General features: G+C 38.8%; 1 protein-coding gene and 1 pseudogene across 7 annotated transcripts in view; one reads left to right on the top strand and one right to left on the bottom strand.

Moving 5' to 3' along the window:
* LOC137249907 (protein Loquacious-like) overlaps positions 1-2,963 on the bottom strand; it is a 15,052-nt pseudogene extending 12,089 nt beyond the window's left edge.
* The window catches only part of LOC137249906 (tRNA (guanine(26)-N(2))-dimethyltransferase-like), a 27,368-nt gene extending 11,111 nt beyond the window's left edge, over positions 1-16,257 (top strand). The window contains exons 2-9 of one of the 7 annotated variants that reach the window (XM_067781958.1): positions 7,092-8,995; positions 9,939-10,488; positions 10,545-10,978; positions 11,043-11,420; positions 11,491-11,611; positions 11,693-12,558; positions 14,210-14,568; positions 14,628-16,257. In XM_067781958.1, the coding sequence (XP_067638059.1) occupies positions 10,459-10,488; positions 10,545-10,978; positions 11,043-11,420; positions 11,491-11,611; positions 11,693-11,929 (1,200 nt within the window). In that variant the 5' untranslated portion in view covers positions 7,092-8,995; positions 9,939-10,458 and the 3' untranslated portion in view covers positions 11,930-12,558; positions 14,210-14,568; positions 14,628-16,257. Of the gene's footprint in view, positions 1-6,869; positions 10,489-10,544; positions 10,979-11,042; positions 11,421-11,490; positions 11,612-11,688; positions 12,567-14,209; positions 14,569-14,627 lie in introns of those variants that run through there. The other 6 variants (XM_067781959.1, XM_067781961.1, XM_067781960.1 and 3 more) reach the window with 6 other exon arrangements.

The raw sequence follows: 16,257 nt of genomic DNA, 5'->3' as shown, positions 1-16,257 counted from the left end.
CTGTGTGAAAGCGGGAATACTTTACTATTATACACACACATTAAGTACGAGGTAAGCTTACCTAAGTAGAGCCCCTGTTCGATTTTCATCTCGGACTCACGTCCCGAACCATCAATTCTAGTATAGACATTGTATACTTCAAGCGCCGCAGTAAAGGCAGTACCTGGGCCACACCGTTAAACGTAGCATAATCAAGTGTGCTATGCGGTACATTGACGAAGTGGTACAACCATAAAAGTGGCATGTATGCAAAATAACGAAGAGGTGGACATAAATGTAAGCTTCGACTAATGCACGCACGATATATAGAAAGACCTATAATACAAAAGAAAAGAAACCCTTAAGGAACATTGTAGCAGTATGCGCGGCATAATATGGTCCATAAACGATTTTCAGGAGAATAGTGACCTTGGTACTTGAAATATTCGACGAGTGTTTCAAAAGGTCGTTGGATGATGTCGGTTAACATCTATATAATCGTCAAAACATCCATTTTTCGCACTGTTTTATTATTTTCTTATTAAATCAACAACTTGTAGCAGCAATTGGAATAGTACGAAGATTGCGTCTGAAAGTGATTCAGTTAAAAACAACCACATTATAGGTAAAGTCTACATGTCTGTAGAATATATGGCCTGTCCAAGCAACTTGCGTGTTTTGGATGCACCGTCTGCTTTCCAAGAATTGGGTTTTCCATGGAGTTCATTCAAAACTGGTTTGAATCGACGGCTCATTGTATATTTAGTGTTATCTGAATGTGGCCCTTTAGACCATTGTTCGTTAAATGTTTTTTCGTTCCTTCCTATTACGTTGTGTAAAACGCAACAAGCAAGAACAACTTCTTCCATCATTCTTAGATCAATATCACCATTACATTTTAGTATTCTCCATCGTGCAAGAAGTCGTTGCAAAGCCCGGTCTCTAAATATGAATAGATGGTCGACGGCTTCATTAAGGTCGTATTCGTGCGGCTCAACAGGATCATGATATTTGTGCATAAGCGACATTCTTAATGGATTATATGTGTCTGGTGTAACAATGAAGCGCGAAACTGGTTGATTCTTAATTAATCTTGGGGAGAGGTTTGTAATTTCGTTTGTTTCCTCCAAAAATAGTGACGGTTGGTTTGTGTCCAATTTTACTTTACGGAATAACAGATTACTATCAACCAGCACCTGCAATATGATTGCGGAATGTTCGGATTCGCTAGAATTGCTATTGACTTGGGGCTTAGCCGGCACTTCACATACTCCGAGCACCCCAATGGCTACGGGTGGCATTTTTTAGACGCACTGTAAAAGGCTTCCCCAATCTCATCTAACTCCTCCTCACTAGTTGACATATAAATATTGATCACCGAATGTTTTTATAATTGATTCGGCAACGCTTTTCATAATTCTGCATATTGTTGTCCGCAATGTAATTTTAAATATACAACGCAACTTGCTTTCCATATGGAGGTTCCTTGCCCTACAAAAATTGCTTGCCCTACAATTGCCCATCAAAGAATTTTTCCCTACAAACTGCCCACTTCCTTTCAACTAGCTGAAATTTTGCTAACCAACTATCGCTTACGATTAAGCAGTACAGAGCGTTGGTCCAGAGCCATGGCATACACCAACCGGCAAAGTGGATAGTTGAACCAAACATTGACATTGATCAGTAAATGTCTTTTCCTCAATGTCTACATAAGTAACTTCAAACTGATTCTCATTAGCAATGTCCGACAACAACTTTACGTAATCAATTTTGGGTCCTTTTAGACAAGTTTTTCACATCACCATCCAGATCGGCACGCATAGCCTCAGATATTTGATTATTATCTAATGGATTTTCTTGCAACCGTGTCCACATCTTGTGTGCAGCTAATCGTTTAGCAATCTTCTTACTTTTGCCCTTTCCCACCCCACGATAATTGAGAATCGAACAGGCAATCGTAACTAGACGCTCGTGCGGCAAACCAACTTCAGTTTCGGTCTCATAAGTTGGTGGCGGCTAACGGCGTGACATGCACATCTCCTGTAACCAACCTATTAGATTTCCAACAACTTTATCGCCTCCGTCGCCATTTCCAGCTGTATTTGCGTTGCCTTCATTGCTAGCACCTGCAGAGCCACCAGAGGCTCCACCAGCACCTGCTCCAGCACTTGGCTCGGGCAGCTGCACACCAGTTAACGTATCAATTAGTGCTCGGGCAGCTGAATGTTTAGCCTCTTTTTTGGAGCGTCCAGCACCCATGGCCGTAAATGGAACATCCTTGTCATTAAATGCGACCCGATAACGAAAAGTCGGTTCATGTATGGCGCCTTCGAGTTGCACCAACTCATAATTTGGTGTTATACTACGACGACTCAATAATTCTTGTAAAATAGAAACCGGCGTCTTCATCGCCAAACCATTGCTATCGGTCAATTTTAATGATTCCTCAATGGCCAACTTGCTGGTAGCAGCAGTCAAGTCAGCGATTGTTTCCTTTTTAGACGTATTTGGACGCGTAGCTATCTCGACCTTCGGTTGTTGTTGCATATGACCATTAGCTATAGTCTCTATACCGGTAAGAATTGCTAGTGCAATACCATCATATTGACGTCGTGGTGCAAACCCCGCCTGCTGCTGCTGATGCAGCTGCTGTTGCTGAAGCTGCTGAGGATCAACATGTATGTTATCCATTGTTTTTTTTTGCCTTTTTGTTATATATTTGAACTATTTAGTTTTTGGGAACTCTTGTTAGTAGTGATTTGCACTGATTTTTATTTGAAAATAGACTATAATTTGCATTAAATTTATCTTCAAATAGAGAGCAGACAAAATCCTTCCCCACGAGATGTAGAGAAAAAGCGAATTTATGTGCCAGAGCACATACATTAGTATTTTTCCATCTGAAATGAGAAAAAAAAAAGAATAAAAGATTAGTAAATTTATAAAATTATCAAAAAAGGGAACGATACTCATACTTACCCATCACCAGTTTTCTTCATAGTGAAAATTCATTCAAAATGTCTCTATACTCATTTCCATGAATGAATGACATTTTGAATGAACGAAACAAGGTTGCCACTCGATGACATTTGTTTTTTTTTTCGGCCGCATTGCGCGCGATCCAAAGAGTATCACAACACGGATCCGCGGGATCCAACAAACTCGAGTGTTAGTAACCGAACAAAAAATCAACTAACGAAAACCCTGAAGATACAGCCTGGTTTCACTGAAAACACACGCGCCAGGTTGTATTTCGATAGTTTTCCTGACATTCGGCCGTCTTTTTGCTTCTTTCTTTTTTTGAGAAACGTTGTTAGTTTGAAAATTTGAGCATAAAAACACAATCAAAATCAGCCTGCTTGGAAAAAAAGGGGGGTTAACCACTCGAGACCGAAACAAGTTTCGCGGTTTATCTGAGCATGATTCTGTTTGTGTTTTACATTTTAAACATGTCACACTCAATAGTGGTCTCGCTTTCATGACAGAAATTGCTTTGTTTGTGTATTGAAGTTTCGACAGACTTTCGTCAGTCCCTTTTTTGCTTGAAATCCCAGCAGAAATAAAGTAGTGTCATCTATGCTTTCGATGTTACAATCAAGGGAGAAATTAAACTTTATAGAACAGACTTTAAATTTAATGTCGCGTCAGGACTCAGACGCAAGCTGTCCCTAAATACTCTCATGACATGACCATTATGTATCAATACATTGCAATGGGCAGCACCGCACAGCGGTCTCATTCTAACGATTGGAAGAGTGAACAGCTGACAGCTCTACAAATTGCCACACTCGTTAGTGTAGGCTATTCCCGCCAGGGTTGTGTTGGAATCAACAAACACATCACAATTTGTGATTCTCACACAACATGGCCCAAATCAACACAAAGAGTGTTCCCAGACAGCGAGTAAAGGCCTCTTTACATTTGTCGCACATTTATATGCAAGACGTCATTTGACTAGTCATTTTACAGAGATTCATAGGTTATATTTACAGCCACATTTGTATCGGCGTGGGTGAGTTTTGTGACGAAATTTTTGTAGGTCAACTACAAGGAGCCGTGAAAATACACGGGTAACTCGTGATACCATCTGCCACACAAATGTGGCGTATATTACCGCATATTGCCTGTATTAGGCAAACACCAAAAAATGACTGCTTTCAATATCAGAATTTCATTATGATGAGGATATTTACCAAAATTAAAGATACTTTTAGGCGTATCTCAATAAAATTATATTAAATATAGCAGTGGTTTCAACCACTACAAACCCATCATTACATCGACAGAACAGCTTAATAAGGTTATTCGTTCCACACAACCCTTTATCCCGAGTACGCCAACCACAAGCTCGACCAATTAAGCCTCTACTCTCCGCCCATACGCCACCCAACTCCCTTAAAATGCAAAACAAATAATAACAAGTTCCCGTTCCAGAATGACGGGTTTCTCGGTCAAACGCACCAAGACGGAGCAACGCGTTGACTCCTTCACCGTCTCCTGCCGGTTGTGCCAGAAGAACCACGGCATACGACTATGCCCGCGGTACAGGGGAATGTCGGCAGAAGAACGCCTCCGGGCCGTCCTTATACACCGGCACTGCCCCAATTGCCTATCGCCGTTCCATCGGTTAGAGATATGCCCTAGCAACGACCGTTGCCACCGCTGCCGTGAACCACACCACACTACGCTTCACATGGAGGACGAGCAAGCACGGCCACGCCCGATCCCTTGCGAAGAGCGCGACGACGACGAAAGCGACGAGGTGCTATCGATCAACATCACCGAGGACACACGATCGTGGGCCCAACAGGTGGAAGAGGAGGAGAAGGAGATGGAAGAGTTCACGAGAGGTGCAGCCGCCTTAGCCATCGCCCCAACGGCCAGTGGAGAAGCACGATCCTTCCGACCGCTGCTTCAGCATGAGAAGCAGAAAAGCAATCAGCGACACATGGAACACGGGGATGGCGCGGAGACCCGTCCTTTCCGCCCATCGCACCGCAATGCCAGTGGGCGCCGGGGCGGCGCGGAGCCGCGTCCGTTCCGCTCGACCCGACTCTCTACTGGCAGAGCGGCCCCGTATCAACCACGCAAGGAGGGTACCACAACCACCATCGCGCGCCAAACAACAACCCCAGCCGGCTTCAGAAGTGGTCGACTCCGGGATAATTTAGCGGCACCGACTATAGCTCGAGCATTGATCGCCATCGCGCCGACAGCCATAGTCCGAATTGAGGCAGGAGGCCGTTTACACCTGGTCCGCGCCCTGTTAGATGCCTGCGCTCCCACCAGCATCATCGATGCCAATTTGTGCAAGGCTCTACACCTGGAGCGTAACAATGCCGCACGTCTGTCGAGGTGCACCATCGTTCTTCGAGGAAAGTATGGGGTCGCAGGAAAGATCACGACCCAAGCCACCGTAATAGCAAACTATGCCAGGTTAAACCCCACGGCAAATCTGGACCCGTCGGTAGCGGCCCCTTTCCAGTTCATGAAGCTGGCCGATCCGGCGTTTTACCGATCGTCGCCAGTGTTGCTCACTTTGGGCGCCGACGTCTACGCCAATATTATGGTCGGCGGCACACCCGCGTCGACTGTCGGCGGGCTCCTCACCCAAGCCACAATATTCGGCCTCGTCGTGTCCGGAGCCCACCCACTATAAAACCTTAAACTATACCACAAGGTGCATTTTAAACCAAGCAACCCCACGTACTTGAATACTAACGCTTTTCTTTTTCATCCACAGTTCAGCGAGGCTGCATTACTGCGAGTACGGATGTCCGCCAGAGATCGTACTTACGATCCAACGATACATACACATCATAGTTTTAATTTATTTATTTTATCCTGCCTCGGGAAGGTTGCTGGCGTACTCACCAGTTTTTTTCTTTTGCTCTTTCGAGTTGCTCGCCGCAAGGGGGCCGGCATGTTTAGGCCACCAGCCTAAATATTCGCTACCACCCTAATGCACATTTTTTGGCAATATTATTATTTACCGGTAACGGCCCACCCCTGCCGAGCGCTAACTTCAAAGGGGAAAAACTCGACGAAAGTTAGCTATCGGCAGGTGGTGCGGACCTTTTTCGTTTTTAAATCTTTCTTTCTATTTTGGAACGTCAACGAGCCAGCAGCTATCTCACAGGTGAGTTATCATATTACGTATCTTTTCGTAGGTTGTGCATATAATTTACGCTATAATCGCACTTTGCTATTGTGATTCTTCTTAATAATTGCGATTTTAACATTAGAATTTGCACTTGGCAATTGTCTGGCAATCAGCCACCAATATTTCTATTTTTGAATTATAATTTATCCAACAATTTGCGGTCGTCATATTACTAACATTTGCCGTGCACGAATGTGTAATTAACAATTGTAATAACATTGAATTCGAATCAGTTTGTGAAGCAATTCCCTTTTTGATAATAAATAAAGCTGAGAATTTATATTGTTTATAACGTGAATACATTTGTTATTACTCGCCCTAATTCTTTTCTTTGCTTTCTTTTTATTTGCGACGCACACGCCCGACTTCCCCGGGACCACACTGCCCCGCAAAACACCAAGATTAAGTGAAAAATCAAAACTAAAACGCCTTTACTTGCTAATGTTGGAGATTTCTGATGAAAATGCCTGCTGTAATGTCTGCAAGGTTGCATTCCTTTGAGTTTACCGCGCTTACACAATGAAATGTGCGCGTAAATTTATACAAATTGTGTAAACGATTTTTCATACAAAATTTGACAGCTTGTTTACGCACTAGATAAATTTATACGTTTACACACTTTATAAGGCATTTATACGGTTACATGAGTCCCCCTAATAGTAGCGGAAATATGTGACACAACGTATAACAATGCAATCATTGATGACTTTAATATCAATATGAATAGAGAATCAACATATAGTCTGAGGTTAAATGAGCTGTTTAACACATTTTCCATGCATCAAAAAATTAACTTTAACACGCGTATAACAGAAGGCTCTGAGACCAAAATCGATATACTATTCTCAAACGAAGAACCTACCATGTGTAAAAGGCTTGATACTTATAAAATATCAGACCACGAGAAAATTATGTTCAGTATTAATATCAAAACTGAAATCCTAAATAGAACGCTGGCTAGAATAACATCATGGGAAAAATATAGTAGTGAGAACATATTAGCACTACTAAGAAACGTTAACTTTTCAGAAATAATGAGTCAAAATCTGAATGACGTGGTCACATACTTAGACTTTTGCTTATTAAATTGTATGCAACAGTTAACCTGCGTTAAAGAAATAAATATTAAAATAAAAAACAAGTGGTACGATTATGAACTGATAAATTCAAATAAAAGGAAACTTGTTGGCTTACAATGCTGCAATAAGTAACGGAGACTGGTCTGAATACACAAGCATCAAAAAAGAATACAAAAAAATGATAAAAATAAAAAAAAATTAAATATATGGAGCATAAAATTAAACCAACAGTGTTGACAGCAAGTTAATGTGGAAGTACTTGAAGCAAACTATATGCTACCAAGATATGAAAGATAATATAACGGTGATACAGCACGAAGGTCAGCGGATTGATGATAAAAACCGTATAGCTGAGGTGTTAAATATATTCTTTGTGGAAAGTATAGTGCAAATAAATGAAAGCATTGAGATAATTGAGAACAACGACTGTAATCACTTTAACACTAACACTTCTTTTAAATTTGTTGAAGTAAATACAGAAAATATAGGGGAAATTGTGAAAAGCTTTAGCCACAAGACTGGTGGCAAAGAACTGTTAACGGAGGGAGTTATTAAAAACACTATGCCTTACTTAGGTTATTTCTACTCACAAGTCGTCAACGAGAGTTTACAAATAGGAGAAGTACCGGAAGAATGGAAAATAGCAACAGTAGTACCTGGGAAAAAAGTAAAGAACACCGTTGAACCTGAAGAACTTTGACCAATAAATACCTTGCCAAAAACTGAAAAAATTTTAGAAAAAGTGGTAAAAAATCAAATAATTGAATATATTGAAAGAAACAATATTTTTATTAAAGAGCAATCAGGTTTTCGTGACAAACACTCTTGTGAAACAGCTCTTACATGGGTTATTTCTCAGTGGAAAGAAGATATGCGAAGAAAAAAGACTATATTAGTGGTATTCATTGACTTTAAAAGAGCGTTTGAAACTATTGATCGGAACCTAATGGTAAAGAAATTGAAACGAATCGGAATTGAAGGTATTGAGTTGAAGTGGTTCGAAAGCTTCCTAACTAATAGAAAGCAATATACAGTGATTGATGAAGCAATTTCAGATCGCGTGTCGATTAACATAGGACTTCCACAGGGCTCAGTCTTAGCGCCAATCCTGTTCAACGTATACATAAATGATATTGCCTCGTCAATAAAGAACTGCAAAATAAAACTGTTTGCAGATGATGCTCTGTGGACAATAAGTGAAGAAAATATAGGCGTGGCCTTTGCAAAATGCAGGAGGACTTGAATTCTCTCTACATTTGGTTGTGTAAAACAAGTTAATGGTAAATATGGAAAAAACAAATTACATGGTTATATCCACATCAAATAAACTAAATTTAGAACCACATATTTTAAATATAAAAAACGAAACCATTAGGGAGGTAAAGAAAAGCAAATATCTTGGCGTCATAATTGACAATAAATTAAAATTCTGTGATAATGTTGACTACGTAGTGAGTAAAATCTCAAAGAAAATTGGATTTGTGAAAAGAACATGCAAATATTTAAAAAGGAAATATAAAATATTAGTATATAAATCCATCATAAAACCCCATTTTATATAGTGTTTTGTTTATCACATCGGACTCACAAATAAACAAGTTGCAAAAAATGCAAAATAGAGCAATGAGACATATACTCAACGCGCGGTACGACACAAGTATTTCATCAATGCTGAACACTCTTAAATGGCTGAACCTAAAGCAACTAATCTCCTTTCACACAATGAAAAATATATACAACATTAAGACAGGAGCACTTCCGGACTACCTGAGAGGTAACTTAAGCTACAGCAGTGATACACACACCTATCCTACTAGAGATAGGCACAATTTCACATTACCACGTTGACACACAGAAAATACAAAGCTAGATCTGTACTATAAAGGCTTGAAAATTTTAATGAGTTACCTGTAGATATTAAAACGTGAATTAATTTGAAGAAATTTAAAAACCTATTATATAATTATTGTAAAACATATATTTAATACGAATTATATAAAATCAAAAAGATTATAGGCCATATGGCTGTCAATAAATAAATAAACAGCTAATTACGTTAGGAGTACGGCTACAGCGATACGACAAACGGCACCATGACTACAGCTTAAATTGTGTGTGCAAATGAGTTTTTAAACCATGTAAATTTCACAGTTAGGGAATTAACCCCCTGGTTTTAAAATCACCAAAATGGCAACACTGTTTGGGATGTTACTGCAGTAACCTGCAAAAATCGTGTGATCAAAAACGCACACAGCCACACGAATTTTTGACAGGGGTGACGATTTGGAATGAAAAATTGTGCAAATGAAATAGCATGCTGACAAATTTTGCTTTCCCACAATGTATCGTGCTCTCTCGCACCTATTATTTTCATAGGGATAGCAAAATACGTCATTTTTGCGTGCAAAAAAATCCGCCATTTCTAATTCAGCAGAGACAGCAAGACAAATCTATTTTTTGGTTAATTTTTTCAACCTGTATTTACTACATTTTGCAGAAATTAATATACGCATTCTTTAATATTTTTTGGTCTACTAAAGTGTGTTTTAGCAAAAAAGCTCATATCGATGTGTGCATGTTTATAAAGAAAGAAAGTGAAATATGTAATTGGATAGTATAAATAATCGTGTTGCTGTTGTTGTTATCGTGAGCAATTCTAATGCAGAATAGTAAATTTTGATTTCCACATACATACAAGAAAAAAATTCTTATTACAGTGCTTATATGGATCTACTTACAAAATACATACCATTAAGATTTATTATCCAAAATTGAAAAAAAATGATTAGAAAATTCGATGTAAAAAACGGCTATGTGTGCAATAAAATAGCCTCTCTGGTTGAGATACCCATCCATGGTCTCCATTAATTATTGTGACGGAGGTGTGTTTGCAGCAGCAAAGTGAACCCAAACAGTGTAGGTCGTGGCGGTTGTTGTTCGTGGTCCGCATCAACTGGACCAGGTGGGGCAATGACGCCACATCCAGTTATACCAAGGTATATACCACAACAGCAACCAGGTAATGCAATGCCACGATAGCAGCAGCAAAAACCTCCCCAGGCTGGCTATCATCGTTGATTTATAAAAAAACAGTGTCATGCATCTGTAATACTTAAATATATTCGTCTGTTGAAACAGTTTCCACGATTCACTGTTCAACGAAAGCAGCAGCTCAGCGTATGCCACCACCGAACAGCTGATAACAAAAACGTGGATGCACAGCAGTTTAAGGCCAAAATGGAAGTTGGGGAAATAGCTGAAAAAAAGGTAAATATATGTTTCGCGTTATTAACAAAATCACCCTAAATTCTATGAATTAACAGATCGCTACGAACGACAAAGCACCCGAACGTGTGATCAAAGAAAGCACTACAGAAATTATTGCCGGCGCGGCCGTATTCTACAATCCAGTACAAGAATTTAATCGTGATTTAAGTATTTCAGTACTTAATGTATATTTAAAGCGGTTGATAAGAGAGCGGGAAGCGGCGGCGCATAAAAATGACCAAATTCCAAACGAAAGCAATGCTAATGACAAGAAACCATACACCGCTGGTGTAAAATACGACGATGGACTGCGAATATTGGAAGCGCTTTTTGCAACAGGTTTACGTAGCATACGTTATGCAAAAGAAGTAGCAGGCGTTCGTAAAATTGTTGCAAATGATCTATCTAAGGTGGCAGTAGATTTCATTCACGTAAAAATGCTACACAATGGAGTGGAACATTTAATTGTGCCAAGCGAAGGGTATGCAATGTAGGTTTGATATACGAATCAATAGCTAGTGATTTAACTGTAATAATAATAAAATTCGCAATAGGACTCGCATGTACCTTTCAACTTCATATGAGAAGCGTTTCGATGTTATAGACCTAGATCCTTATGGTTGTCTGAATCGCTTTCTGGATGACGCTATACAATCACTGACGAGTGGGGGTTTATTACTTGTAACTGCGACTGATATGGCTCTGCTGGCTGGCAATACGCCTGAAGCCTGCTATGCCAAATGTAGTTCGGTGCCTTTGCGTATGAAATGCTGCCATGAGATGGGATTGCGTATACTATTGCATTGCATTGAAACGCACGCTAATCGTTATGGAAAATATATTGAGCCACTTTTGAGCATTTCTGCCGATGTTTATGTACGCGTATTTGTGTGTGTGCATAGGAGTCAAGCGAAGTGTAAATATAGCATGAGGTTGGTATACAGCATTTTGGCCTTTTACCACAATCCAATTACGTACCATATCTTTATATTATGAACACAGCAAACAATCAATGATATTTCAATGCACTGGTTGTGATACCTATACGCTACAGCCTATGGGTATTGTTAAAAGCAAGATCTCAGATAAAGGCAATGCGGAAGTAAAATGCGGTATATATGCGGTAATATATACCTATTATTAAAAATTTATACAAACAATATTCTCAACATTTTTTTCTCTATTTACGAACACATTTAGAAAGGCTACAATTGGGCTACAAAGGGAAAATTGCGAAGATCAGTCTAATATTTCTTTGGGTGGTGATGATGTATCATCACACATAAGCCTTCAAAGCGCTCAAAAAGGCAGTGAAACTTCAGCGACAACAAGCTGTTATGAAACAGCACATGACACCACAGGCGCAAGTGCACCCAGGAAAGTTTCACATTATACCCAAAGCGACTCCTCCGAAGAATCGCATGAACTGGAAAAAGTATAATATTGATAAACCTAGATAACACACTAGAGCCGCCAGCAAGTGAGCATGCAACTGTGACTGAACTTATCACCAATGATAATAAAAATATGCATGTCAGTGAAAAACTATCTTCCAGCGCGTCCTTTGATGGTTCTTTAGGAGTAATTGAGTTGTCGGATGATGAGTCAGATGAAACGGGCGGAATTTAAACAAACGTGTCTTTATTAAAGAGGAGAAAGAACAACAACAGAAGGAAATTGCAATAGAGCCAATAGCACGAAATGCGGAGAGCATGCTCAGTAATTACCATAACAAAAGTTCTATTGACTTTGAAGAATCATTTGAAAATGATAAAGAAAATCGTAGTTTGTTCAATGACAGTACCGAAAAATCATTGCACGTCAATGATACCATGGAAGAAGTTGAGTACATGATGAAAAAAGGTATGCAGTATATGCAAGCCGCTGAACGTACAACAAAACTGGGTAATCTATCGCCAACCGTAAATGAAACCTAAATGCTGGTGAAACCATTACAGGAATGTGAAAAAACATTTACGTATTCGCCGAAAAAAGCAAAAAGCAACTGTGGCTCGCCAGCTAAAAAGTTTATCAATGGAAAACCTACAGCTGTTGTAACAGGCACCAAAAGTATGCAGGCAAGAGTTTTTATTTTTATAATCATTTGTTGGAATAATCCTAAAGACCTTGTGAAGTCATACCATATCTAATTAAAGATGTTGATGTTGTAGCGATAAAGACACTCGAAGGTTTTAGGGAGTGTTAACGATGTAGATGGTCCTTTTTCGGATATAGATGCGTACACTCCGGTAACAAGCACTATTATCCCCAGTACATTAAGGGACTTAGAATATAGACGCGGCAGGTGTGCCTGTTGGAGGAGGCGACTAAAATACCAAATTGATTCAAGGGGTTGCCAGCGCAATATATAGATACTACAACCCAATTGTCAACTTCCCCTAAGCATGGTGCATCCTGTTTCTTTAACAACTGGAGCTCTGGCGACCTCATAGCTTTTTTTGGAGGGGGGGGGGGGGGCTGAGAGGGCGGAATGGCCTTGAAGGTTTCATGCTGCTACTTTTAGCTCATCTTGATTGGATTGCCATTTGGAGGCGATAGTTTTTGAGCACAGTAGAGAATGAGGGCATACCCCAACTGCAAGTAATTAAAACAAAATCAACTTTAGCACTGGTTGTTGTTGTTGTTGTAACAGTGCTTCGCCCCATCCAATAGGTCTGACTAATCACAAATTGTCATCAATATCCTCTAACGGGAGTCCAAGGAAACTTGCTGTTTCAACAGGGGTGGACCATAAGGAAAGGGGGGGCGGGTTAGAGGCGTTGGTTCCACATTACAATTAAAGAGATGGTTGGTGTCATGTGGGGACACATTGCAAGCGGGGCATACATTTTGTATGTCGGGGTTGATTCTGGACAGGTAAGAGTTTAATCTGTTACAGTATCCAGAACGAAGTTGAGCTAGAGTGACTCGCTTTTCTCTGGGGAGTACGCGATCTTCCGCGAGTTTTGGGTACTATTCTTTGAGTACTGGATTCACCGGGCAATTCCTAGCATAAAGGTCCGACGCCTGTTTGTGGGGCAGCATTTTGGCAGGCCTGTATTTTCTTCCAGTGAGTAACCTTTAGGCTTGGCGACCATATCGGAGACGCGATCGTCAATTTATATTTACCCCAAGTATTGCCGATTTATCGAATTATATTAAATGTTTGTTACAGCTCTGGATTTTCGTTACTAGTATTCGTGCTAGTGCATGCTCGCCAAGATGTAGATCCTGATCGAAAGTCACACCGAAAATTTTAGGGTGTAAGACAGTCAGTAGGGTAATGCCATATGGTCGACATTTGGCGCGGTTATGTTTTAAATAAGGTCACCGATGATTTGGTTGGTGAAAATATCAGGTTTCGTGAGGCGACAAAACTGGAGAGATTGGGGAGATAGCTGTTTATTTTATTACAAAGCTCATCGATGTAGGAAACAATAGCATAGGCGTAGAAGCAATAGTGACTCCTGGTGGTAAAGGTAGCTATTGATATGTAGAAGTTAAGCAGAAGTTTGAATATGAGTTTTTTTTTAAGTTATTGCAAAAAAAACGTTGAGGATTTTTAATATCTTATCAGGTACCTTCGTACATGTTTCTAAGAATGAAGAAAAAAACCTATTCAAACTTCGCTATACTTTAACATACAGTAATTTACCCCATTTTGACACAACTATCATTTTTTGATTTTATTAAATTTTATAAAATGTTTCTTCCTCTACAGTTCAATTTACTTATTAGATGGTAAAGATGGCTTCGCATTATCTCCATCAGTAACTGTGACAAGGTGGCCACAGCGTGACTCGGAGCGTCTCTTCAATAGCTCTCTAGTGGTGATGGTAACAGCAGAGAAACCCTACTGTTTATAAATGTTACACTTCAAAAAGAATCAAAATATCTGCCATTGCGTCTACGGCTCAAATACCCACAGTATATGAATGAATCGAACGCACCTAATTGTCTGCCTAACGGATAGTATACATATTCATCAAATCGAAAATATTGCACCAAACCAACTGGGTCTGAATACTGAAACAGTACACATATTCAAAATCGATGAGGAGGCTGTGATGATGGTATAAGGTGAGTTGTTGAATAACATACGAAAACCACTTTAACCCATCTATATATTTGCATTACAGCTAAAGCTTTACAAACAGCAAAAATTGCTGGCGCCAAGCAATTGGAAAAGGCAGTGAAGCATTCATCACACTGTACGGATGGTGCAAAGTTAGAAACTGCTGTTGTAACTGCTGCCACCGACACATCGGTCATCTCTACATCGCCGAGTAGCGGCTCGTCCGACTATCTATCGAAGACAGTATAATCATATCTTTTGCCAACAGAGGTTAGCGATGTGCTTGCACAGGAAAAGATTTCAATTAAACCCAATTAAGAGAGTTTATTTATTATTAAAGTACTTACTTTTCTTTATATCAACAGTATTAATTTAAGTTGCAATTTCATGTACATATATAATAAGGGATGTGATACGATTGCTGTCGGAATTAGATTTGAAACCAATCAATACTCCTGCTATGGGTTGCAGAATTATTGCCTGAATGATTAGATTTAGAACAATAATAAGTCTGACTCAATTACTAGTCGTACATTTTTAAGTTCATCAATTACAACAGCAATCGGATTCCACGACACCTTTGAATATTCTTGATCTGAAAAAAGAGTAAATCTAATCTGAATTTCTACTTAGCTTTAAGTTGTAGACTTAAATTGATTCAAATAATTGGAGTTTTTTCTAAAGCTTAAAATTATTTTCTGTTCGCTTGGAAAAGATTTCAATTGGAAAAAAACAATAAGGCGAGTTTATTTATTATTAAAATAATTACTTTTCTTTATATGAACTGTATTAATTTAAGTTACAATTTCATGTAAATATATAATAAGGTATGTCGTGATCCGATTAGACTTGAAACCAATCAATACTCCTGCTAAGGGTTGCAGAATTATTGCTTGAATGATTAGATTTAGAACAATAATAAGTCTGACTCAATCACTAGTCCTACATTTTTAAGTTCATACTTTACTTTATTACTTTCAAATTCAATTACGACAGCAATCGGATTCAACGACACCTTTGAATATTCTTGATCTGAAAAAAAGAGTAAATCTAATCTGAATTTCTATTTAGCTTTAAGTTGTAAATTGATTCAAATAATTGAAGTTTTTTCTAAAGCTTAAAATTATTTTCTGTTCGCTTGGAAAAGATTTCAATTGGAAAACAAAAACCAATAAGACGAGTTTATTTATTATTAAAATAATTACTTTTCTTTATATGAACTGTATTAATTTAAGTTACAATTTCATGTAAATATATAATAAGGTATGTCGTTATCCGATTGCTGTCGGAATTAGATTTGAAACCAATCAATACTGCTAAGGGTTGTAGAATTATTACTTGAATGATTAGATTTAGAACAATAATAAGTCTGACTCAATTACTAGTACATTTTTAGGTTCATCAATTACGACAGCAATCGGATTCCACGACACCTTTGAATATTCTTGATCTGAAAAAAGAGTAAACCTTATCTGAATTTCTACTAAGCTTTAAATTGTAGATTATTCAAATAATTGGAGTTTTTTCTAAAGGTTGAAATTATTTTCTGCTCGCTTAGAAAAGATTTCAATTGGAAAACAAAAACCAATTAAGCGAGTTTATTTATTATTAAGGCACTTCTTTTTTATATGAACTGTATTAATATAAGTTCCAATTTCATGTACATATATAAGAATATTGAAAATAATAATTAT

The sequence above is a fragment of the Eurosta solidaginis genome, chromosome 4 (assembly GCF_040869045.1).
Source record: "Eurosta solidaginis isolate ZX-2024a chromosome 4, ASM4086904v1, whole genome shotgun sequence".
Classification (NCBI taxonomy): domain Eukaryota; kingdom Metazoa; phylum Arthropoda; class Insecta; order Diptera; family Tephritidae; genus Eurosta; species Eurosta solidaginis.
Note: the sequence above shows the minus strand (reverse complement) of the source record. Positions and strands in the feature narration are given on the sequence as shown.